This window comes from Cydia splendana, chromosome 22, assembly GCF_910591565.1.
Source record: "Cydia splendana chromosome 22, ilCydSple1.2, whole genome shotgun sequence".
Classification (NCBI taxonomy): domain Eukaryota; kingdom Metazoa; phylum Arthropoda; class Insecta; order Lepidoptera; family Tortricidae; genus Cydia; species Cydia splendana.
The window spans coordinates 1,224,888-1,251,988 of NC_085981.1; the positions used below are offsets into that span (position 1 = coordinate 1,224,888).

Here is a 27,101-nt window from a genome sequence, read left to right on the forward strand (position 1 = left end):
AGTAAGATATATTATTATTACACGATATTATTATGATATTGTACAATGTCTGTTTAGTGTACCTAATAAAGTAAAATAAAATTACACATTACAAATAAAGCAGGTGTACAAAAGAGATCCTTTATGCATGAATGTATGTTTGTCTATGAAAAATTTGTAAGCGTGATTTAGTTATTTCAGAGCGCCATCTATTGGCAAGTAGTTACACTGATACGTACCAGCAACTCGCACCAAGCCACAGCGACGCCGGTCTGCGTGTCAAGCCCGTGGTACACCGTCTTGAAGGACCCGCGACCAACCTCCTTGTCGTATTTGAAGAACCTGCAACACAGGAAAACGTTGTAGGAAAGTTTTTTAAGTTAGCTGAAAAGTGTGATATTATTAAAATACGATTACACCGTGGGTTATCTTTAGAGAGGATTCGAGACCTTACTGTCTCTGACAAATTAAAAATAACTCGGGTTTTGCCTAAAACACGTTCATGAAGCCTACTACATATTTAAAACTGAGTCTCAACTAAGTCTAAAGCAACTCTTATTTATGCCAGCCCTGGCCGTCCAGACAGTCACTTAATATTTTTTTTTTTCATAAAATGTGACCCCTTTTCCATTGGTCTTAACTTATGTGAAGTTCACTATTAATCGTAAACATCACTGGTGAAATGAAGCAACTAAATGTACCTGCCGCAAGGCGACACCCCGATCGGTTCCTCCTCGTCCTCGTCGGGCTTCTGCTTGTCTTTCTGCAGGTCCAACTTGTCCAGCTCCAGGTCCCCATATACTAGCCCTGGGAAAAATATTAATTGACAATATGATATCGATATAAATAGTGCCTGTACTAGTAATAAAGCAAGCCTGATTTTTTTTTTACAATTAGTGACTACAAGATGGTAAATGGTATTCCACCTGTCCAATTTATTTGTCCAATCTGTATTGCGTCTCACATTTTGCTTTAATGAGAGAGTGAGACGCACTGACATTGAACAGGTGAAATACCACCCTTAGTCAGGCGTAGTTTTATTTCAATAATCTGGTAAATAATTAAGTTACATCAAAAAATATCTAAAATTCGAAAAAAAAAACTGGCTGTCTTATTGAAAATATTAACATGATTCAACGAAATGAATGTACACAACAATTTTATTTATGATTCCGGAGTTGATCCCACAGAACCTAAGAATGGCTAAGAATTGAACAGACATCCGGTAAGTTTTTAGGCGTAACAAAATAATATAGTAAAAGTACATTTAGTTACCGTTGGCGGGTTTCGTGGGCTCCGCACCTTCCTCCTCCACTTCCGCGTCCTCCGGCCGAACCGTCTTCGTCGCTATCTCGATATTCTCCTCCTGTAACACACACGACATTCATTATAATATAACAATAATATAATAATTCAGCCTATATAACGTCCCACTGCTGGGCACAGGCCTCCTCCCATGTGCGAGAGGGCTTGGGCTATAGTCCCCACGCTAGCCCAATGCGGATTGGGGGCTTCACATACACCTTTGAATTTCTTCGCAGATGTATGCAGGTTTCCTCACGATGTTTTCTTTCACCGAAAAGCTAGTAGTAAATATCAAATTATATTTCGCACATAAGTTCCGAAAAACTCATTGGTACGAGCCAGGATTTGAACCCGCGACCTCCGGATTGAAAGTCGGGCGTCATATCCACTCGGCCACCACCGCTTCGGACATTCATTACCATTGTTTTATGCTATTAGATATGTGCTGTATTGTGTGTATTAGAAAAACAACGCAAAGAGAAAATTACCGTAAAAACTATTTGTTATTATTACCTCCTTATCTCATCTTAGAATAAAGAAGACCAAGTTTTTTAGTAACTTTGTAACTACAGGTTTTGTTTGTCATCAATTACAACAGACCTAATGGTGCTAGTGACCCGGACATTTGAAAGGCGTTCGGCAGCCGAACCCAATCGGTAGAAACCCTTTTAACAATGCTGAGGCTGGCCATATCAAGGAAAGCTCGTTAGAAGACAGCACCCGCCAGGTGTTGGGAGTTGTTGGAATCTGAAATATACTCGGCAAGGCTTTTGGGTGATAACCGGACACCTGCTTAGACAATACTACTATTTAATGGCGCAGCGACCCAAAATTAGTCTCGGCCTCCGACACGAGTCCACGCCAGTTATCTCGATCCAGCGCCATCTCTCGCCAGTTATCGCGCAAGTCCGCTTCAACAGCATCGGCCCAGCGATACGTAGACGGTAACTGATTTAATTTGATTGATGCTGACCAAGTCCCGAAGATGCCGAAGACCGGGCAAAGTGGAGAAGACTGAGCAGGAAAGCGGACCCGGACGCTAGGCCGGGAAAACGCTAGATTGAAGAAGAAGATGCTGACCAAGTCCTGCTCGGAGATGAAGGCGTCGTCCTCGAGGCGGGCCACGAGCTTGTTGCCGCTGTCGTCCAGCTCCGGGTCGCACAGCGCGCCCTGCCCGGAGCTGCGGCGCCGGTAGCCCCCCACGCTCACGCCCACCGGTTGGTTTGCCTGCAAACGTACAATAATAAAATTATAACCACATAATAAATAATAAATAAATAAATATTAGGGGACATCTTACACAGATCCACCTAGCCCCAAACTAAGCAAAGCTTGTCCTGCGGGTGCTAGGCGACGATATACATACTTATGTAGATAAATACATAGAAAAAACTCATGTTTCAGGAATGTGTTCATCCCACAAATAAATGCCCTTGCCGGGATTCGAACCCAGGACCATCGGCTTCACAGGCAGGGTCACTACCCACTAGGCCAGACCGGTCGTCAACAAAAGAACAAGAAATTACTGGATACAGCTTATTGCAAAGCTAAACTTGGTATTAAGTGTTTTAATAGACCGCAAATCTACAAGGTTTTCCCAAAAACTCCCAATTTATTAGCTTTGATTCATTTATTTATTTATTTAAACTTTATTGCACAAAATACAAATAAAATGTACAAATGGCGGACTTAATGCCTAAAGGCATTCTCTACCAGTCAACCATAGGGCTAAACAGAGATGTAATAAAAATGGTGCGAGAAGAAAAGTAAGAGAATTTAATTAGGAACTATTGCAAACAACTGAAAAACATAATAAACTACATATACAATACACAGATAAAAATAATAAAATATATACAATGAATATACTACTACATCATTCTCACATACATATTAATATATTACGATGGATACTACCTACTCATACTCTTGTTTCAGCAGATGTTTATGCAGCATCCTCTTAACACATTCACTGCCCCCAACGCACATGTGCGTTCACCGTCATACAAGTTTGTTCCTAGGCCACGCTCCCTGGCAGTGAATGCGTTAAAAGCAAATTTGCTCGGGGCTTGTCTTATGTTGAGAGGGAGTGAATTCCAGAGACCACTCGCTGGACAGCGAAGGAATTAGTCATGAAACCAGTATGGTGAGCAGGAACTGAAAGTTTGAGAATACGAGAGGTACGCAGCTCACAGCCTGGGCGAGGGGTGTCAAACACGAACTTATTCTTAAGATATTCAGGAGCAGAAGGCTCAAACATAATAGAAAATAGGGTACAAAGTATTCTAAGGCATCTACGGCGACGGATAGAGAGCTAATTGAGTTGGCGGCGGTAGAAGGAAATACGATCGTATTTACGGAGGCCAAAGATGAATCGTATGCCATTGTTGAGGAGACGTTCTAGTTTGTTAACCCTTAAATGCATGATTTTTTTCTTTTTGCCCGTAAGTTATATATGTATCACATAATTGTTTGTAGATTCTAGGAAAAATAGTAAAAAAAATATAAATTCGATTTTCACTGCGAAATCAGTGTTAGAAGTTGAATTGGCTAAATCATATTTATGTAAATATGTAATTTTCAGTAATATATAAATGAAATTTTTTACTACCATTAGAAAGGTACACTATTTGTTATATTCCTATTATAAAGTTTTTAAATATAAAATAATTACATACCCCGAAAAAACCGTTCACAATCACATACTAAAAATTATCAACTTGTGGATTTTTCCAAGTTTGCCGACTTTTCGTCTTAAAATGAATGTAATTTTTATAAATTAAAAATATTGCGTAAATTTAAATTTAACCCTTAAATCAGTACCCTATTACTTGAAGTTTGGCATAAAGGTGCGTTCAAGAACGTAAGCCTTTTTATTTTAAAACTGTGAGCTGTCTAATGGTTTGTAGACATTTGGCAACACTATGCATTTAAGGGTTAAGAGACTCTTGAGTGGCATTCGTTGTACACACATCACCATAATCAATGATTGGCAAAATCAACGCCTGTACCAACATCTTTTTCGTGCTAACTGGTAGGAAATTCTTAAACTTATTGAGAGATCTTAATGTTCCTGAAACCTTTCTGCTCACATCCGCCATATGGCCGCTCCAGGAAAAGGTAGAATCAAAAATTAACCCTAAATTTTTAACCTTTGTGCTCACAGGAATAGTAGCCTCATCAAACAGGATCGGAGCGCTAGAAACTGAATTAAGCTTAGAGATTTGCCGCTGGCTTCCCAAAACTATGGCTTGGCACTTGGCTGGGTTGACACTAATCCCAAAACTGCCACACCATTCCGCGATGCGATCCAGATCATTGTTAAGCAACGAGATGATGATGATTCATTCCAATTAATTCATTTGAAGACAAGTCACATTTCCCGAAAGGGCAATCTAATTTGAAGCTTAAATCGGAATGCTAAAGTTGAAATTCTATTTTCGAGTATGTGGTCGATAAATCGTACTATAAGTCATAAATCATCGACAACAGTCAAAGCTGAAAAGTTCGATTTGCTTATCGCCGTTCGCAAGATATTCCCTACCCTTTCTCATGGAAGATCAGAAAGACGGAATACTCACAACGCTGGTGGTGAGCGAGTTGAGCATGTCAAAGGTGTTGCTGGGCTGGGTGTGGATGATGGCCAGGGCATTGTAGGGCCGTGGCCCCAGGGCCGGCTTCAGCACGCCCACCTCCCCTGGGACCACCACCTGGAAGCAACAAATGGAACAATTAGCTAGTTTCATTTTTGTGTTAAATAAATTGGTCTCATGTGGAATAAGCACCAGTATTCCGGTCTATTGGTTAAGAGGGATGTGGCTATCTATGAACCACCTTTTAAAGAAGCAATAAGCAACCTTAAAAACCTGAGCAGCGAGTTCATTCCACCGCCGAAGCGTTCACGGGAGAAAATATTTAAGCCGCGGACTGGACGCAAGCGGCGCGCGGCTAGGCGAATCAAGGCCTTTCATACATTTAGTTGAGCGCTGTCTTTGCATCCAGTCTGCGGCCTTACAGCACACTATTAATAGTATTAATTGACCATAGGATAATAACTTTTAATAGTTGATAAATTAAAGTGTGGACGATGGTACCTCCGAAATAGCACCGTGAACGACCATTTAGGTTCCAGGGTGTGAGTATGTCCTGCCGACGGCTAACGGTGAACAGTGTCAGTAAGCAGATTATGCTGTGAACTTACCTTAAAGGTCTTCTCCTTGCCATGGACGGTCTTCTCCTTGGGCAGCACGGCGGGCTCGAGGTGGTGCGCCGGCGCCGCGATCCCGTGCCCGTGGAGCCCCGACGTCATCTGTAGAACACATAGCTATTATACACCACTTATAATGGATCGGTTAAGGTCTTAATGTGAAATGAACTTAGGGTAAAGTAATTGACAATGTATAACTTCAAATTTTAACGAACGTAACAGACCTACCAACATATATCTAATGATATTTCGTACATAATTTCCGAAAACTCATTGGTACCTACGAGCCGCGGTTTAAACCCGCGACCTCCGGATTTTAGCAATTTTTATTTAAAAAAAATGAATCGTTTAGTATTTGAGCAACAATATAGGTAGTTATATTTAATAAACAGTAACAACTTGGCCGACTTTTCTGGATCTAGACGATTTCGTTATAGGTAATGACGAAATTACCTAGCACTATTACTAGCACTTAAGCCGCTAAGACGTTCCTGTACTGACTTAATCGACATTCGCATCCGCATTAAGCTCCGCATCGATTTTATGCGGATGCGGATTTTGAAAATAATGCGGAAGTTCCGCGGATGCGGATGCGGGTGCGAATATTCGCAACATCCCTGGTACGTGCAGAATCATAAAACAACACGTAGCCCCTGGTTTGCGGAAGCACTGAACCAATCCCATAGCTTTTGCGATAACGTAACCATGTCACAGAAATGCACCGTTGCACGCACACCTGCACAATAACATATACAGGTGCACCTTCTAACTTGTGCAGCACGTGTAATTAATCATTTTATTAAATTAAATATACTACTATGACTTTACAAACAAGATATATACAGTGGTATTACTAAAATAAATTAATAACTTTATTACGTGGTTGACGTAACTGGTGACCGAAGAGCTGACGGGTACCTCGCACAACGTATCAGCATTGCGATACAGCGAGGAAATGCCGCCAGCATCCTTGGTACAATGCCTCAATGGCCTATTTTAGATTTAAGCTAGGTATTAATTTATTTTAAATTAAATTGATTTTCGTTAAATTAGATCTATCAACTTTTCTTTTTGCACCATTTTAGGTCTGCTTGGCCCGAATGCTAGTTGACTGGTAGAGAACGCCATTTGGTATTAAGTCCGCCTATTGAACATTTATATTTACACATTGTTAAATATCTTGCACACATCGATATAGCTAGCCCCGCAGTAAGCTCAATAATGCTTGTGTTGTGGGTACGACACGACGATATATACACCGTGTTTTTATTGAATTCCGTTAACTTAGGGGTATGGTTAAGTACGTTTAAGAAACCTAAATGGCATAGTTAATTTTCAACAAAAAAATAAATTTCGTTTAAAAAGTACTTAAATGTAGCATATATCGTTGTTGTAACACGGGAATTACATTTAACTCAACCAAACAATTGAAATCTGTGACATATCAATGTCATTTCGAACATCGATCGACCGAGATTTACACTTAAGTTTAGTAGCAAATATATGAACTCATTCTAAACACTAATCAATATGTAAGCCGGCTCTAAGGCAAGTGTACACGCTTGTAGAGGCCTTATAGGAAAAAAATAAATAATTGATTATCTCCGAAATGGAGTTAATTAGAATATCGGTGTCTTTGAGAAAGTTACTTGATTTAAGCTCAGGAATGCACCCTTGAAATTACCGGAAATCAAAAAAAAACACGGTGTATAATATACTCTAATAGATAGGATATAGATAAACACAAATATCTACAATGAACACACACATAAATGCCCTTGCCAGGATTTGATTCCGGGACCTTCTGCTCCGCAAGCTGGGTCCCTACTCACTACCGACTAGGCTTAGCAGGCCGCCAATTTTATGCAATAAAGTATAAATAAATACAGCCGCAGAGTATAGTAGGCCTATATTTTTTTTTAAGGAAATAGTAGAAGAATAAAAAAGTAAGATGTCAAAGAAAACAAGAAAGTGATAACTGATAAAGATTTGACGGATCTCATCTCAGTTTACCAAGGCGATCTGACTCAGTTGCCCGAAGGTCGCGAGTTCAAATCATGCTTGAAGTGATTTTTTTTGTCGTTTCCTGTAATTTAAAGTAATTTCGCTACAAAACACATGCCTTAATTGTCTTATTCAACAAAATGAGTCACAGATCTTGTTCTCGAGTTAATAAGAATAGTTATTTTGAACACAGTATAAACTCAACAGTGCTTATGCATACCTAAGTAATATTGCACGCACATAACGTAAATGTATACAAATAAATGAAAAAACCGGGCAAGTGCGAGTCGGACTCGTCCACAGCGGGTTCCGTACTTTTTAGTATTTGTTGTTAATTTGTTATAGCGGCAACAGAAATACATCATCTGTGAAAATTTCAACTGTCTAGCTATCACGGTTAATGATATACAGCCTGGTGATAGACAGACAGACGGACAATGGAGTCTTAGTAATAGGGTCCCGTTTTTCCCCTTTGGATACGGAGCCCTAAAAAACGAGTCTTTAAGTTCAATTTTCTGTCAACCACATCGCGAAAGACTAATTTACCAATCTTATGACACAAAAGAATACAAATAGAATAAACGAATAAACACAAATTCCATGTCAGCAAATTGACAATCAGATAATAAAAAAAACTATATTTTTTATTTAATTAGAACATAGACACAAGAAACATTCTATGGTCACTCCCTCCAAACGTCGCCGGTAATATTTACATTATGCAATTGGCAATATTTACATAATGGCATTTGATCGATCCTATTGAATTATTTGCTCCTACTTAGCCGGTAATTATATAAAATCGCATGCCATATGTTGCAACGTTTGTAGAAGCTTACCCCAACCTTCATAGTTCAAAAACCTGTCAAATATTAATCTAACCTCCGACTCCGACCCGCACCAACCAAAACAGTTCCTCAATAAATGCATAACATCTTCCAATTCACAAAAACAACAAGTCACAACTTGTCAAGAAAGATAATTTTACAACAACAAACATAATTATAGCAAACTATTATCACTTTTTAATACACAACAATAAAAACTTAAACAAGGAAAACATAACTACAAACGTAAAAACACAAACGTTCCGTCTCGTTTCAAAATAAACACTGGTTGATAAAACTTCATTCACAATACAGCCATGATTTCGTTCAGAAACCGATTACCCATACAATTGACAATCTAATCTAAACCCTTTATATACGTCACAAGGTTTATTTTACCTCGACCTATGTTAATCTTATTGTATTATTCAATAAGCAACCAATATAATAATACAGTAATCTTTTTCCAACGTAATAAGGCATATTTTCGCTTATATTTTGTTAATGTAACAGCATTAACAATTTTGTTTATAATGAGATGACGCTATAGTTAGTCGGACGGGTGACTGAACGTCATGTGTATATCGATGTTTTATCATTTTATCGTCTTATCGCGTGATGTCTCGCATTCCGCACTGTGTTTGTTTACTAATCCGATAAGTGATAAAGATAAAGTTGCATATACCTGAGGCGCCGGGTTTAGCAAGGTTGTTGCTTAATTAGCGATTAAAATTAATTGCAGTGTACATATTAAGAAATATCCATGTTTGATAATCTATTTTCTGTTTGGAAAATAACTTAATATTATCATAATAAGAGTGTTTAGGTTTATAGTAAACTTAAAGTAAAAACTTGAAAATAAAAAGAACTTTGTATTGTACCTAACTACCTATGTGCCTACAAATCTAAAATGTTAAAGATTAGAGAAAAAACTCTACCTAAAATACCGAAATAGATATCATTCAATTCAATAATTACATTACTAATAAGGTTTTTTTGCCTTATACAGTGTGTTACTGACCATGGGGCTTTAAATCCAGGGCTCGATTCTATTCACTAAACTGAGCTACTTTTACTATGGCACCAACCCCGAAATCCCGAAAAAAAATTTTACTTTTTCATACATTTTGGGCTGATCAGATGTCGACGTTTTCTATGGAAAAGCCAAAAAAAAAATCCCCAATTTTAGGGTTGGTCCCATAGTAAAAGTAGCTCAGTTTAGCGAGTAAAATCAAGCCCTGGATTTAAAGCCCCATGGTCAGACACACCATGTATAAGACTCAACATATAGCACCCATCTCAAAGTGACACTTTATAATAATTATATTAAGCTAAGATAATTAAAAAAGAAAAATTACTCACTCTAAGAAACGAAACATAACGCATTATTTTTTCACACAATGAAACGTCAGAAACACAACATAAACAAATGTGAAACATTTTAAACAATAACGGAAAACCACATTACACTGTCAGTTCTCTGACATTACTGAATTTTTTTCCGCTTTAACATTATTTAAAACAGTATAAGTTCTTAGAACATATTGACACCTACAATTCCAATACTTAACACACTGATCTTTAGTGGACCTTATGCCATTGCAATAAAGTTTACAAATGACCAGGCAAAAGTGCAAACGATGATACTATTAATTAGGGTTGCCATTCGTCAGGATTTCCCTTGACATATAAGGATTTTTGGTCCTTTGTCAGTATGCGGGTGGACTTGGCGAGTGTCAGGGATTTATAGAAACCTCAACTAAACACTATAACCTAGCTAAAAGTTTGGAGTTGGGTAGAGGAACTGGTAGCCGTTCGGTGGGTCGGCCCAGGTATCGCTGGGAAGACAGTGTGACGGCGGATCTGCTTCAGCTTCGCGCCAGTAACTGGCAGGAAGTTGCGCAGGACCGGACCTTTTTGGATCACTGAGACTGAGTCAACATAGTTAGTTAGTTAGTTGGGCTGAGGTCCCTTTCCTCAGGTTATGCTGTAGCTATAGCTTATGGTGGCGAGGGGGCTAGTACCCACGTGACAACTGCCACCCGGAACAATTTTATTAGCTTCGAAAATGTACCTAAAAGTTTTCTTTGCAAAAACTAGTGATTAATAAACGACTTCAAGATACATAGGTCTAATTAAAGAGACCAATACAATGTGGAATGGGAGTATTTTTGGAGAAATTATCATCCAGGAAATATCAGGATTTTTTGAATGATGTCCGGGCTTTCGTCAGGATATTGTTTATTTTTATGATATAGGAGGCAAACGAGCAGACGGATCACCTGATGGTAAGCGATTACCGCCGCCCATGGACACCCGCAACACCAGAAGGGTTGCAAGCGCGTTGCCGGCCTTTAAGATGGGAGTACGCTCTTTTCTTGAAGGTTTGAAGGTCGTATCGGTCCGGAAATACCGCAGGCGACAGTTCATTCCACAGTTATTTATTTATATGTATTTAGTGTATTTTTTTATATGGCAACACTAGATACTACATCAAAACTCTTGACCTTTTGGTAGACCTTATTGTCTCTGCAATAAAGCTTACGAATGATCAATCAACTGTGTCAACGCAGGTATGTAATGAGTGTGTTTAGCTCGTACATGACAAAAGTCAGGTTGATAATGATATTCCTAATTCATTAGTAATAGTGATTCAATTGTCTTTCTTCGCGTCACAGGATAATCCAGCGTAGTTATATGACGTGATAAAGATAAGCTTAGGTCTCTTTCCTTTAAGTGACGGTGAAAGAGACAATTGCTTTTGTCACGCGACAGAAATAACCGTCATAAGCATGTCATGAGTTCGCCGGATTTTTAGTAGTGATGTACCGACTATTGATTTGGCCGACTAGCCGACTAATCGGCGCTCGAATGGCCGATTAGTCGGCCGACTAGTCGGCTAGTCGGCCAGATCATTATTTTCGTATAAGTTCAGGTGAAAAACAATAGTTTTGCTCCTTTGGTTGCGCTATTCATCATAATTTAGCTATGCTAAAAGGTGTTATCTACAGGTTCAAAGACCTATCACTAGAATCCTCGTTCAATTTCTGTCTTTAGTTCTTTTATTTTGCGATCCTGAGCAGACCATCAGTACAGCTTGTAGGAGGTATTTCCAAGGCTCTATTTCCCGTACGCAGTCGCCAGAAGAACCTATCCCCTGTGGTCAGCGTTTTTACGAGCAACATGCCCTGACTAAGTCTCTAAATTATGCAATAACATTAATAGTTCCTCGTTCCTCATGACTCCACTATTAAAAAAAAAAAACAAAAACTGAATAATAATAAAAAAAATAACTATCGAACATGCACATGAAATTACACGAGAATCAGTTGAGACCGACCTGTAGAGGAAAACACCAGCCCAGCCCAGCCAACATACGATAACGATCAAACGGTCAATTATATGAACAAAAGTTTTAGTATGCACCCTGAATAGGTATTTTAGTAAATAAACATAAAACATATGGTAAATATTGACTGTCGAATTCTTTTTTTTTTCTGTTTTTCTTTCACTAATAAAGTGCCGACTAATCGGCCATTTTTGCCGACTACAAATGTGGCCGGATAGTCGGCTTTCCCGACTAGTCGGCGACTAGTCGGTACATCCCTAATTTTTAGTATACCTACGTCAGTGGCAAACAAACAGAGCCTGACTGAACGTTAGCTGTTACTGTAGCCTATGGATGCTTAGAACTAGATAAATGTCACAAAATAATTGTACCCTTTAAAAAACCTTTTACTTCTTAGAGCTTCGAAGTTCGAACTTATTTTATGTGAAATCCATTTACTAAATAACCAATGAATATTATTTGAAATTTATAAGTATGTCGTATTAGTCATTGCCCTGATTAAATTAGTTAATATCGATAATATAAAGCTGTCCTCAACCTAAGTAGCATAAGGGAGTACAGTCAGCCCGCTTAGCAGCTTCTGCTGCTGATTGTACCTTTGCCGTGTTAAAAAGTGACGTCTTGCTCTCACGTGAATGGTATGATGTATTGTGAATAGTGTATCAAAAACCTGCAGATATTATTAGGTATATTAATGACATACATGATTTCATGCTGTAGATGCGTTTATGATTCCCGATAATCGTGTACAGTCACCTGCAATAATATGTTACACAACGAAGGCCGCAAAAATATCTGACACGATCTTATTTGTAGAGCCATAAAAGCGTGTCACATATTTTTGCGGCCTTCGAAGAGTAACATATTATTGCAGGTGACTGTACGTAATGTGGTTTTCCACTGAGGATACCCTTTTAGCCACGTCAAATTAAGCCGAATTTGGGCAAGCTGCGGAAATAATTCGTGTAGTTTTGAAAATTGGTACAGGCATAACTTGTGGTGTCCAGATAAACATAATAAAAGTCCTCGAGGGTAGGGGGTGTGCTGAGGGTGTAGAGGGGGGTTGAAGGTACCTTTTTTCATATTTTTGCTCATATCTCGAATATCTGTACGAATAGCATTATAATTACTTCGGACAAAAGTTTTAACATAAAATTTACTACAAATTTGGTTATGTTTATTTTTACTCTGCGATCAATACTTTAGGAGCTACAGGCTGTTAAAGTTAAATGAGAGATAAAAAATAGACGGTTTAAGAAAACGTCGTATTTTCATAATTGTTCATCATAAATAAAATTTTCAGTTTAGAATAAGCAAGCTAAACAACCTGCTGAGAAAATATAAAAAAACCGGCCAAGAGCATGTCGGGCCATGCTCAGTGTAGGGTTCCGTAGTTACCCGTCCGTCAAAATAGACTATTTGCAAAAACTCAAAAACTGCTATACCAATTAGGTTCGCTATATTTTTCCCTGAAAGTATTTACTAAGTTTTATTTTCACGATTTTTTCATATTTTTTGGACCCATGGTTCAAATGTTAGGGGAACTAAAATGGAAAACGCAACTTTTTTTCTTTCAGATCGATTATTTCCGAAAATATTAAGTTGATCAAAAAATGGTTCTCGAAAACCCCTATTCGTTTTGAAATACCTATCCAACGACACCCCACACTATAGGGTGTAAGTGAAAAAAAATTTCAGCCCCTCTTTAATGTAGGTCCTGATTTATGTATTCGTGTCAAATTTAAACATGAAATCTAGAAAAATATTTTTTTATGGTGGCCGCCCTACATTAAATTGGGGATGAAATATTTTTTCGCTTTTTTTCAACTTAATATTTTCGGAAATAATCGATCTGAAAGAAAAAAAGTTGTGTTTTACCCTTTAATTCCCCTAATTTTTGAACCATGGGTCCAAAAAATATGAAAAAAATCGTGAAAATATAGCTAAGTAAAGACTTTCAAGGAAAAATATAGCGAACCTAATCGGTACAGCTGTTTTTGAGTTTTGGCAAATAGTCTATTTTGACAGACGGGTAACTACGGAACCCGACACTGAGCATGGTCCGACATGCTCATGGCCTATTTTTTTATATTTTATCAGCAGCTCGCTTAGCTTGCTTACTCTAAGCTAAATTTTTTATTTATGATGATCAATTACAAAAAAAATGACATTTTCTTAAACCGTCTATTTTTTATCACTTACTTAACTTTAACAGCCTGTAGCTCCTAAAGTATTGATCGCAGAGTAAAAATAAACATAACCAAATTTGTAGTAAATTTTATGTTAAAACTTTTATCCGAAGAAATTATAGTGCTATTCGTACAGATATTCGAGATATGAGCAAAAATATGAAAAAAGGTACCTTCAACCCCCCTCTACACCCCCAGCACACCCCCTAACCCCGAGGACTTTTAGTATGTTTATCTGGACACCACAAGGTATACCTGTACCAATTTTCAAAACTACACGAAATATTTCCGCAGATTTTTCGAATTTGCTTAGGCTATTTATAAAACGACAATATTGTTGTTTACTTCATGTCCAACACATCTGATTATCTTTTATGGTGAGAACGTAAAAACTTATGGTCATTTAGAGCCTCGTGTCATACGTAATACGTATGTGCAAATTGCTATACGAGTGTAATGCATGCGAACAGTTATAATATAATATAAATATATGACTGTAGTAATATTATGAGTTTATGACCAATTGACCATCGGTGGTACAGTCACCTGCAATAATATGTTGCTCTTCGAAGGCCGCAAAAATATGTAACGCGCTCCTATATATATGGCTCTACAAATAAGATCGTGTCAGATATTTTTGCGGCCTTCTTTGTGTAATATACTATTGCAGGTGACTGTACTTATATCTTTGCAATAAATTTTAAAAATTGCAAAACTGGACAATGGTATGATTTTGTTCTTTATTCAATGATAATAAGTTACAAAATCGAATGACAATAGAAAAGTGACATAAGATGCTTTGCTTTTAAGGTATCGTGTATACACAAACTCTGTTCGTTGTACAGTCGCCATCAGATATATCGGAGCCGCCAAAGTGGTCACAAATATCTGAACACGCACTCTAACGCCTTCACAATAGAGGCGTGTTCAGTTTTTTTTGGCGACTATACCATCGTCTACAGTAGTCTACACTGTTAAGAGGGGGCGTGAAGCAAAGGTATCAGAAGGGGATATAAGATATGGCACGCCGCGCGATGATACCCACGTCGCCTTCATACTAATTGGCCCAGCACGAGGCAGAGGGGCTCGACTAGATGTTTCCGGTCGCGTTCAAAACAAATTACCGTTCCGTATTACAATCCTGGTTTATTCCGATAGTCCCCGATAGTGCTGTATATTACAGATGAGGTCTTAAAATATGAACTGAAATAAATAGCTTATATACTAAAGAAAAAATGGCCCCCATGTTTTAATTCATTTGTTTACGTAAGATGGCCTTCTTTGGGTCACGAATTTACATTTACATATGTGTACCAATTTACCAAATTTCAACTTAATTGGTCCAGAATCTTTGGAGAAAATGAGCTGTGGCAGACGGACAGACAGACGCACGAGTGATCCTATAAGGGTTCCGTTTTTTCCTTTTGAGGTACGGAACCCTAAAAGTGAATAATCCCTCTAGTGGCCGAGGCCAGAGTCGAGTCTTCAGCTTATACGGCTAACACGTTGGGCCTATATATGTAGTAGAAATTAAGGCCCTTGAACATATGTTAAAGTTAGTCTCATTCTGTCTTTACAGGTTGGCTTTAAGTAAAACGCTGTGTTGACACAATTTTTGGCCAAAAATAAGCATAGCTCAGAAAATTATTTGAAAAACTAACATTCAAATTCAACTATTTGAATAAGTATTCTAAATAATCTAATGTCCACTATACCAAAACCAATAGCGCGAATCGCGAATATCAGAAATAGCTATTGACCACTTAAAACGTCATTATTTTACCAGCGAAGAGCCAATATTGTGCGCGTGCACACCTCACGTCACGTTTATGCCAATTTGTTTGAAAACGTGGACACAGCAGTGTTTGGTGTCGCTTAAATCACGTTTCGACGTAAATTCTGTGTAGTAAATAAGATTGAAGTGACCCTTGACCTTAAACCGATGGCACGTGGCTTTTCCTTGTTTCTGGCAGAACGGTTTCTAATGGGCCGGTCATATTAGCCGTAGAACCGATAACCGTTGGGGTAGACGAGTTCTCGAGTGGAGACCGCGCATCAGTAAACGTAGCGTAGGCCGCCCTTAGACTAGATGGAGCGATGACCTTCGCAAGGCGGCTGGCAAGAGCTGGATCAGAGTTGCCGCAAATCGTGCTCAATGGCGTGCAATAGGAGAGGCATATGTCCAGCAGTAGACGAGAGTGGGCTGATGATGATGGTTTCTGATGAAAACAGATTCAAACTTCGAGATAACTTGAATGGATAGTCGATACTCTCGATAGATGGAGAATTAGCCCCGGTAAATGGTAATAAGGCCAAAGAAACTATGCGATACTATCCCTTATTAGTTATTAATGCATCACCCATGCGTCTTTCCGACTAGAAATACAATCTGTCACGACTGTCACTTCATAACTTTTAAGTAATAAATGACAGTAATATTGACTGAGTAATTGAAATGGTTCCGTTTCAATTCGTTTTAATCCAATTTTCATAGCATTTTATTTCATCCCAATTACAAAAGTGTCAAATTGCACGCAACACAAAGTAAAAGACTTAACATGCCATTCCCTTTTAGGTCAGTTAACTAGAGTTAGACCAATAAAAGTCTGCAGAGATGTTGACAGCACACGCAGTTATTTATACGTTCATAGAAGTTTAACGTTTAAAGTAACACCTGCGGTGGTCGCATTTTTGTCGCTTGTCACCATGGCTGTCACGTTCTAACAAGTATGTAAGTGCGAAAGACAGGTGATAAAAATGGAACCATGCAGCGGGCGCGCTGCACTATATGTGAGCTGTCAAAATCTCTGCAGACTATCCTTGGTCTAACTTTAACAGTATTAACGGTGGTAGTTACCCTGTGTTTCCCTAATCCTTGACTAATTGTCAGACTAAAGGACAAACAACTACATATCAGCGTAGTGTCTGCAAATCACGTTTCGAATCGTAAACACAACAATACTACAGACACTTATAGTATGACACTTGACCCTGCTTAGCTCAACTCAACTAGCGTTTGTAAGGACATTGCCACACTGGCGCACTGCAAATAATAAACAGAACAGAGTATGAAGCGTTTAAATAGAACGCGACATACAAATTCTCTCTCTCTCTCTCTGAACCTAAATCTTGAATCAAACGAAAGGACAAACAAACGGACAGACGACACTACAGCGTAAACAAAATACTAACAGGAGTAACAGGTACAGTCAGCAGCAAAAGTTGCTAAGCGGGCGAGGTGTTCAAAATTACCTTGAAACGCTCTTATTCTCTTAACAATAAAGTCGCGTCAAGATCATTTTGAACACCTGGCCCGCTTAGCAACTTCTGCTGCTGACTGTACAGACACTTATGACCCTTGACCCTGCTTAGCTCAACTAGCGTTTTCTAATAAGGAAATTGTCACACCGGCTGGCACAAAGGCTACAGACTGCAGTATGAAGCTTTTACAAAGTAGCGCGAGCTACGTATACAAGGTGGCCAAAAAAAAAATTCATTCCCGTTGCCATGGAGGTTTTGGGATTATACTGAGCAACTTTTACTATGGGACCAAACCCGAAATCGTAAAAAAAATTTGGCGTTTTCATACATTTTGGCTGGTCCATTTTCTATGTGAAGGTAAATTTTTTTTCGCGGTTTCGGGATTTTTTGCGTCCTATACCTTTTCCTGCAAGTAAGTAAGCAAACAACGATGTTTTTTTGGATTCTATCTCGTATGTATACTAGATTTATTATGTATGCAATACATTCATTAAACAATTAAACTATTCATTCGCTATACTAGCGGACCGTAAAATAACTGGAGTAATCATGCATAAGGTGAATTAAATAAAAAACCGGACAAGTGCGAGTCGGACTTGCTCTATTGCGAAAAAAAAATGTTTTTTCCCATACAAAAAAAAACAATGACTCAGCACTCCCCTCCTAAGGAAATTTTTTTAGGAACTGCGGGTCAAAAATTTTGTTTTGACCTCTAGTATGCCTGTGCCAAACGGCTAGCCTGTACATCGTTTGCGGTTTTTTAAAGTGAACAGGTTAGACTAAGACGGATGGACGGGCAGACGGACAGTGGAGTCTTAGTAATAGGGTCCCGTTTTTACCCTTTGGGTTCGGAACCCCAAAAATAAGGGAATTTCTTTTGGCAGCAGTAGCCTCAAATCAATAACTTCAATAGCCTCTAATTTTTTGTCATACGTATTTATAAGAAAGGGATAAAACATAAATTAATCTATTGAGGCTTGTAGAGTTTTATGAATAAGGGGGTTTATCTCTGTCGACTCTGTCGTCACTTTCAATTTGGGGAAAATTACGAATGTGATGCACCGAACGCGTCAACAAGTTTCTGGTGAATAATCATGCGAGGTAAAAAGACGTAATGCCTCCTCTACACGATGAGCCAGCGCCGGCCACTCCAAGGGACGCATTTATGCGTTAGAGGGAGCAAGTGATATTGCTATCTCATTCTACCGCATGGCTGCGTCCCTTGGAGTGGCCGGCGCTGGCCCATCGTGTAGAGGAGCCATAAAAGACAAAAGACCAATGAAGATTGTACCGAAACGTACTAACAGCAAGGCTCGTCACTGACCATCGTTGTACCTGACTTTGCAATAAGAATGAATAGTGTCAACAATAGTAATATTTAGACTTATTTAGGTCATTTGCTTACTGAATTTGATTACAGTAGATAAACTAGCTTTATCAGTAGAGAAAGGCGGCAAATTTTAAAAAGCAAATTTAAGGCGCGAAGTAGCGCAATGCATCGATCTTACATTTTGAAATTCGCGCCTTTTTGTACTGAAAAAGTTGGCTTGACAGAGTACTGACGAATAGCGAACAAATAATGAAAAAAATCAATCAAAAAAAGAAAAACTAACGCGACAAACCAATACAATCATGTTTCTGTCAACGAAATAAGACAGAGTACTTACAAAGCAAAAGTAAACAACAACAATGATACGTTACCACTGTTTTTCTCAGAATGTCACTTTTTCAACTGGAATTAAGCAATTTACTAGCGTTCATAAAATACATTGTGTCCCGTACAATAGACTAATATCGCTTTTATGATAGCTTCACCACTTAAAGTTTATTGAGCTTACAATGTATGGAGCACTAAATCATGATCGGTAAAAAACGTTTTCGAAGTTAATTTCGACAAAAACTTGGGAATTATGTCACAAAAAAAACTTTCAAATAGTCTCTATAAGCAGTTGTGATTGAGGGCGCTTCCGTGTCAGTTTGGGCATGGGCACAATTGCTTTCATGTCTGTCCGGTTGTTCTCAGGTTCAAATTTTGTTAACAGTTTTTATTATATAGATTTTTTAGTCGATTCATTACTTAGAAAATTTTCAAAATATATAATAGCAGTGCTATGCTTATAGGGGTTCGCGAGATCTACAGCTCACTCAAATGCATCTTAACAGCTTTATCATAGCTTGGCTTGACGCTAAAACATGATTTATAAAAGAACCTTAAATAATGCGAATACGTTTTTAAACGAACTGAAAATTTGACTCCATATTTTCTAATTATTGAAAAAAAAAAGTGGTTTTCAGAAAGCACCCTGGTACAAATACGAACCAGGATTTTGGCAGGGTTTGAACCATCGCCCACACTGTTAACTGACAGTTCGTAAACCTTATTATAAAAGGCATAAGGTCTACCGATGGACAATTAAGAGTGTATATAGCTGTTTGAACATTTAGATCCAACGTCCTAAAGTTGAAAAAACTAAACTCGACCAACCCTGCCTTATAAAAACATACGCAACTATGCGAAGACAACACAAAGACCATTCTACACTGGTTTATGCTGGCGAACATTTTGCAAAAGAATTACATAATGACGCTGCAGAGGAAAATCTACAGAGTTTCTCCCAACACCCACGGCGTTTAAGCCGTTATTCGAATGGCATATCAATTGACCTGGCACCCACGTGGACGTGAGTCAGGCAGATCAGCTCGTGACTGTGTAAGGTGTGTAAATTGAGATATGGTCTAAATTCTGTGACATATGACCCCTGATGGAAGGAACTAGGTTTGTGGGTCACACGGGCAGAGAAATATAGATTTCCTGTTTGCTACCTCTGGATCAGTTCTGGCTGTGAACAGATTCGGTATGTAGACAGAATATATCTATGATAGTCTCATTGCGGCCTTAGATAAGTAATGTGTAACATATCTCTGCCAGAGCGGCGCTACAGTCAAACACGGAGATGCTCTCGAATGCTTGAATTCAAAATTTGGCCCTACAGTATATTTCTTGCAATTTATGTCTAATTGGAGCGAAATACACCCAACATTTCTAATCGAACTATATCATAGTTTACCGGCATTTACAATCCGCCTATTGATTGCCTTACGAGGGCATGACGTTTGTAATAGACGTCATCACAGCCTACATCTAGATTTTGTAGAAAATGCTGACGCACAACTTATTTCACCCTATACGCAAAAATCAAGGTCTCAAATCTGCCTGAATGTTACTTAATGACGAAACGACTTAACCGCCTTACATTAATATGTAAAACACGTCACTTTACACATAGTGCAAAAGACAGCACATACAAATAGGGTTGCCAGATGGTCGGGATTTGGCGGGATTCTCTCGATTGCACGTGTTCCCGATTCCCGACAAAGTGAAAATTGTCCCGAAAAACAGCTTCACGTTATAAAACAATAATTTCATGTTCTGAACTGTCGTCGAGCAAGCGAGCGACCCGCGTTGATAATTAGGTTTTTTTGTTTGTTCAACATCTCAAAGAATTTATACTATTTTTATATAAAAACGTCTATGGGCAGAGCAGCAGACGTAGTGCCAATAATGTAAATTATCGTTGTTTTTAATACAATTACTTTAATATGAATGTTTTTTTTTCCCGACTTGAGTCCCAAAACCCCGAAAAATTGATATTTTTTCCCGATAATAGCGTCTTTTGATCTGGCAACCCTACATACAAACAGCAACACTCTTAACTGTACACCGTTGGACCTTATTACAAAAGGCATAAGGTCCACCCATTGTCAGTTAACTGTGTGTGCGATGGTACAAAAGGGTGAATTTGGGTGGTTGCCAAATCTATACCTCGAGTGCACATGATTGTCCACGGCAATTTGAACCTAATTCTAACGTAATTCGTATTTAATTCCCGTGTGAAATATAGTGGACTTATATCATTCTAGATTTTAGAAGTGTTTCCTTAGGGTCGGCATGTTAATGTAATGCCATAATATGCCAAAACGTAAGCGTAGTATCCTTTGGCCCTTTAAAAAAATCAGGCAAGTGCGAGTCGGACTCGCGCACGAAGGGTTCCGTACCATATAAAAAAAAAACAAAAAAAAAACGGTCACCCATCCAAGTACTGACCACTCCCGACGTTGCTTAACTTTGGTCAAAAATCACGTTTGTTGTATGGGAGCCCCATTTAAATCTTTATTTTATTCTGTTTTTAGTATTTGTTGTTATAGCGGCAACAGAAATACATCATCTGTGAAAATTTCAACTGTCTAGCTATCACGGTTCGTGAGATACAGCCTGGTGACAGACGGACGGACGGACGGACGGACGGACGGACGGACGGACGGACGGACAGCGAAGTCTTAGTAATAGGGTCCCGTTTTACCCTTTGGGTACGGAACCCTTAAAAATGAGTCATACTCGTAATCATAAAGATATTAGCGCAAGATGCGAATTTATATCGCGTCGATATGACAGAACTAAAAAAGAAGTCAAATATGTGTTAAGATGGTCATAACAAACTTTCCCCATGGGACTACCGGAGTCGCCTTTAAGAGCTTACCCCTCTGCCGAAAACCTTGTGCAAACTTTTGCATGGATTGACGTTTATTTGACATGGCTATTTATACGTTACGTACAAATCATGTACAAATAAAAACGTACGCCATACGTTTGACGTGCCCCTCCCCCGCAAAAATCGGCAGAGTGTTTTGTATAGAAAATGACAGCCAAGGCGTCTCCGTTACTAAATGCTCTAAGGGTCCAGGTATGACAGGCAGTAAAATAAGAAATGTCTCCGGCACTCAGGATCTGAGGCTTTCCTATTTACTGGCAGAATTGTGTCCGACAAAGCCGGAAAGTGGCAACTTCGTTTAGCGTAGCAGTTCGAAAGAAAACGCTTTCCGGCAGGAGGGCAGAAAAAAAAATGTATACTAGTCACTCACCTGTCCATATCGCGAGGAGGCTAAATGCACGTTCCTGTTCTTAAGGAACTCCGGTCTCTTGCCCAGCCCATAGCCCGGCTTGTTTTGCGAGATGAACTTCTTGGACCGGTCCAGCCGCTCCGGTTCCTCCTCATTCTTTGAAGTTGAAGGAACAGCCCGGTAAGCACCCCGGGTCCCTCTGATACTCTTCTCCGGACTCTTGTCCTGTTTCCGTGTAATCAAGTTGTCTTTCCGTTGCTTGTTCCTCAAAGTGGCATTCGACGTCATATTGTCCATATTGGTCCATCAAACGATTTCCCTTTTCTCATTCGTTTTAAAATTATATTCGTGAAAGTTCATTTCGTTTAAAATTAATCGAAATCTCAGTTGGGATATTTATTTATTTTTTAATAAATTTGTTTAATTGTTAGTAAACACTAGAAGCGATAACTAGAAGGTGTCTTTAATTATTAATACTAATAAAATAAATTACTAATTCCGTCTTTTTTATCTCTCTCAATGTTGGCATCTCTGCACATCTGGCCTCGTTGCGGGAAACTAAACCTTAAAAACAGTCTTTAGGAAGATTTGGAAAGAAGTATTGCTTAATTGGGTTGTTAGTTGCTATCTGAAACAAAGAGAAGACAATTTGTAAATCACGAGAATGTACGTTTGTTTACAAACACAGCGGCGTAGAGTATCTTTACAATCATCAACAACTTTACTGTCTGTCACTTTTTCTCGTATGGAGTTGTTAGTAAGAGAGTATTTCATGATAGCGAGGCCAAGGTAAGCATTGCAAACTTCTTAGAGTTATGACATATAGTCTGGCAAACCAATTGTACAATGAATTAAGAGCCCATCAACGTGCACACTAGCGCCACTGCTAAATAATCGTGATTATATTTAAAAAAGGGGGCCGCTACGTACTGTATTTCGTATTTAAGTACCATTTGAATACATAAAACTAGTTTTTATATTGCTGGATTCGTCGATCTATGAACTCAAAACAAAACGGCCGTTTTAACTTTGGACGCATAGATCATTTTTAAATATCTTTCGCTAAATTTAAATAATCACGATTATTTAGCAGTGGCGCTAGTGTGCACGTTGATGGGCTCTTAACTATACTCATCCCCCCTTTTTGGACTATAATACCAAAGTTTGTCTAAGCTAACTCTGCACAGATTTGACAGAACAAAGTGTAACGTCATTATAAAGGTCATATTTTCAAAGAAATTAGATGCTTATGATGACAAAAGATAATAATTCAAATTTACAGTTAGATTTCCTTCCTTCTAATACATAAATATGATACCAAGACAATGATTCCCCTTATCAACTGTCTTATGTAAGAATCAAACATGCAACTCAAGCTGACAATCACTCGTACATGATATTTAGCATACTACTTATTACAGGTCACTGCGAGATCAGTTATCTCGCTAACTAGATTCCACCGGTACTCACAAGTGCTATATTTACTCTTATTTCAATTTACTTGATAAGAACACAGTTAATACTGTAAATAGATATTCAATAGTGGATGTGTTCATCTCAAAATAGATGTGTGTGGTTGCGAAGCCTTATTCTTTTGAATATAATGAACTCTTGTTTAATAAAACGGTTGCCATGAATATATCTATACGATGTAGATTAACGGTGGTTGAACCCTGCAATCAACATGCTTTTGGGGACTTAGACAGATCCACTCCATCCTTTGTGCAATTTCCGCTGCAACAAATTCTACTTAAACTTGTATTAATGTATACATCCTGTTTGGTACCTGAATGTATGTCATATGAACATTCATATTTGTTAGAATTAAAAATATGCTAGTTTTATTTTATGAATAAGGGTTAAACCTCTACAAAATATAGACTTACCCCCTTATTCATAAACGCGCTACAAACGTCAATAAAATTAGCTACTAATTGTTTGTCTTTATCTGTCATTTTCACTTATGTATTTGTAAGAAAGGGATACATAATTGTTAACTAAATCAGGCCTATGAAGTATTTTTTTTTTTGTCTCGCTAGCTCGGTATCATCATGAGAATGATCCAGATAGAAGGTTCGAACCATACTGTTCTACCTTAGAGATGGCTAGGGGGCGCCACAAGCCTTCAGTAGGAAGTGCATATACTTGGAAAATTTGACTAATGTCGCTGTGGCCCGGTGGCCGAGTGGTTCAGGCACCTGCCGCGATAGCAGAGGACGCTGGTTCGATTCCAGCCTGGGGCACTGGAGGCCTTGGTCACTTTTTCTTAGTATATGACATTTATTTCAGTTTATAAATCAGGCCTGTAAAGTTTTATGAATAAAGGGGGTTATTTGTCAGTCTTAACCTGGCTAAATCACATCAGTTGTAGGATACGTTAAATCAACTTCTGTATGGTATACTAATTAATCCAATCTTATGAAACCTACTTAACTGTTTCCAAAATAGATTTTGTTTTTTTTTTGCATTTAGTCCGACACTACAATTTCGTCTTTTATTCATGTTCATATATTTCACTTTTCTTCCATTTTTGTGTGTTTTTTGCCAGATGGCAAAGGCCTCCTCCAATCTTCTCCATTCTGGCCTTTCTACGGCCATTCTATAGATTATGTTTTATGATACAATTATGTAAGTTATAATTATAGTTAACAATCTATGGATGTATATCATTATGTGTGTGGGTGTAGGTTTGATTGCACACATGCTGAAACTGTAATTAAGATGAAATCTCCTGATAACAAGTTGAGCGGCTATCAACATTCTTATCACTGCAATCTGACGGCACTGACTCTCATCGTCTATTAAAAGAATGATTTATTCCTATGCATATGCAAATGACATCCAGGAATTTTCCTATCCTCCTAAAGCCAGATTCACATTTGTCTGACATGTTGTATTGCGACTCATTAGAAAGTTAATCTAACCCGAGTTTGAAGTTAAGCAACTCTTGTCTGCGTGTTGTGTTGTGTTGTAATGCATCAGAATGTGAATCCAGCTTTAGACTCTGGTCCCCACATGAGTCGCTTAACTTCAAACTTGAGTAAATCCATCTGTTACATATGCGATTTTGGTATTAAGCTAATAGGTTGGATATTTGAGAGAGAGGCTGAGAGGGTTGAATGGATCTACCCGAGTTTGAAGTTAAGCGACACACATTTTAGTACATTCCGCAATCTGTTTTGAACATTTATTCTGTTACTTAGGGTTCCAAGAGGCCTATGTGTCAGAAGACACGCTGAACACTATTCCGGACAATATGATGTGTTAGTTTTTAAGTAAATTTGTTTATAAATGTAATGTAATACTGTTTTAGTTTCGGCAATAAAGGCTATTATGATTATGATGAAGGGTTCCAAATAAGACAAAACAATTGATTCTGGGTCTCAGGAGGAAATAGAAAACATGGAAAAGAATAAAGTTCTCAAATGATATGCAGATGTTTAGTACCCGTTGCAGAGACAAAGATAGTATAAACAAACGCAAACGAGCGGGCTCGGCTCATTGTTTATCGTCGCAGCTTGATTACATGATTGAACATTTAATTCGATAACTCACAACTGTCGTCACAGGCTACGTAAACAAAAACCGCATCCTTACCACCCAAGACACCAATAAACGACGTCAAAACGCCCACAGTCGATGAATAATAATCCCAAAACATAATTAAATCACATTACGTGCCGGCACTGAAGAAAAATGTACCGTGAAAAAACACGAAAGCGGGTGTCACCAACCGAAAAACTAAGATCGTAAATCCAGACACCGGGCACCTTGCACTCGCGTCGCGGTCTTCAAGCTTTATTTAAAGACGTGCTAAAATCTGCAGACATCGGCCGTTCTATTTAATGCAGTAAGAATGGCGTACAGCGAAATAAAATAAAGTAAAAATTGAAAATGACAGTACGTCAAGATCACAAAGCAAAATTGCAATTCAAAGTATGCGTATTTTACCTCTTGTTCGACATCACCGGATTCATTTAACTGTTTTATCGTCTTGAGACGGGCACTTTGTCTAAATTGATATTGGATTCTATAAATACTTACAAATAAAAATCTGGAATCACACCATTGTAAAGATGCGCGATGTGAATACCTACTATCTATCTATACTAATGAAATCTTTCGTTTCATTCAATTCGATATCGAAAATGTCATGATAATCGTTCACAGGTCGAACCGATTTTGTGATACGATTATTATAAGAGAAAAAAAAGGAAATAATGATTAAAATCGACGAATGCCTTTCAAAAAGGGAAAATAGAACCTTTTTACAAAAAAATGAAAACCGACTTCAAAAAGGATGTACTGTACAACGTTGTACGATACACGTGCGAAAAGGTAATTTGCAACTCGTGTCGATTTAAAACCACTTCCTTCGGTCGTGTTTTAATTTATCGCCACTCGTTTCAAATTTCCTCTATTCCGCACTTGTATTGTAAATACCTATTTTCTGTTTGTTGTCTTCGAGGAATTATTATAAGTATTTATTTTTATTTACTGGATTTATTAAGTCAACTTTTTCAATTGATTATTCGATTTTTTTTTCGAGCCGTAATCGGCATATAATCGGTATTCAAAGACTTGAAAGACATGTAATGTTGCTACAAGTAAAAATAAATAAATGTCTTAAAAATCGATAATTATTTTACTCAATTTATGTACTCATATTAAATTAAGAAAACATGTTTAAAATGTACCATGCTTATCGCATTATTCAATAACAAGTAGGTAAGTATACATAGTGAAATTTTATAATAATTCTTTCATCAATGGTGATGTGAACATGGCAATGAAAATCCTTTGACTTTTAAACTTCAATTCACGCATATCTACCTGTTATAATAAAATAAATATTATCAAATATCTTTAAAAAATAAAGTTTCTTTCTAAATTTTGTAATAAAAATAGCACTGAATGTTTTTCGGATTTATAATCTATCTAAAAACAAGTCTCAAGCGAAGATGGATAAAACCCATCAATATGCAATATTTACATAAAATAAGAGTTGTTAGTTCGTGGAACGGAATGTTTCTGGGTGTGTTCAAATACTTACCCCCTACCCTTCTGTTATATTTTTTCCG

General features: G+C 38.1%; 1 protein-coding gene across 1 annotated transcript in view; it reads right to left on the reverse strand.

Moving 5' to 3' along the window:
• The window catches only part of LOC134801650 (serine/threonine-protein kinase Wnk-like), a 73,317-nt gene extending 47,108 nt beyond the window's left edge, over positions 1 to 26,209 (reverse strand). Inside the window, 8 exon segments of the mRNA XM_063774269.1 lie at positions 219 to 321; positions 681 to 786; positions 1,255 to 1,345; positions 2,365 to 2,511; positions 4,866 to 4,994; positions 5,486 to 5,593; positions 22,042 to 22,648; positions 26,065 to 26,209. Of these exon segments, the coding sequence (XP_063630339.1) occupies positions 219 to 321; positions 681 to 786; positions 1,255 to 1,345; positions 2,365 to 2,511; positions 4,866 to 4,994; positions 5,486 to 5,593; positions 22,042 to 22,317 (960 nt within the window). The 5' untranslated portion in view covers positions 22,318 to 22,648; positions 26,065 to 26,209.
• Between the last annotated feature and the right edge of the window lie 892 nt (positions 26,210 to 27,101).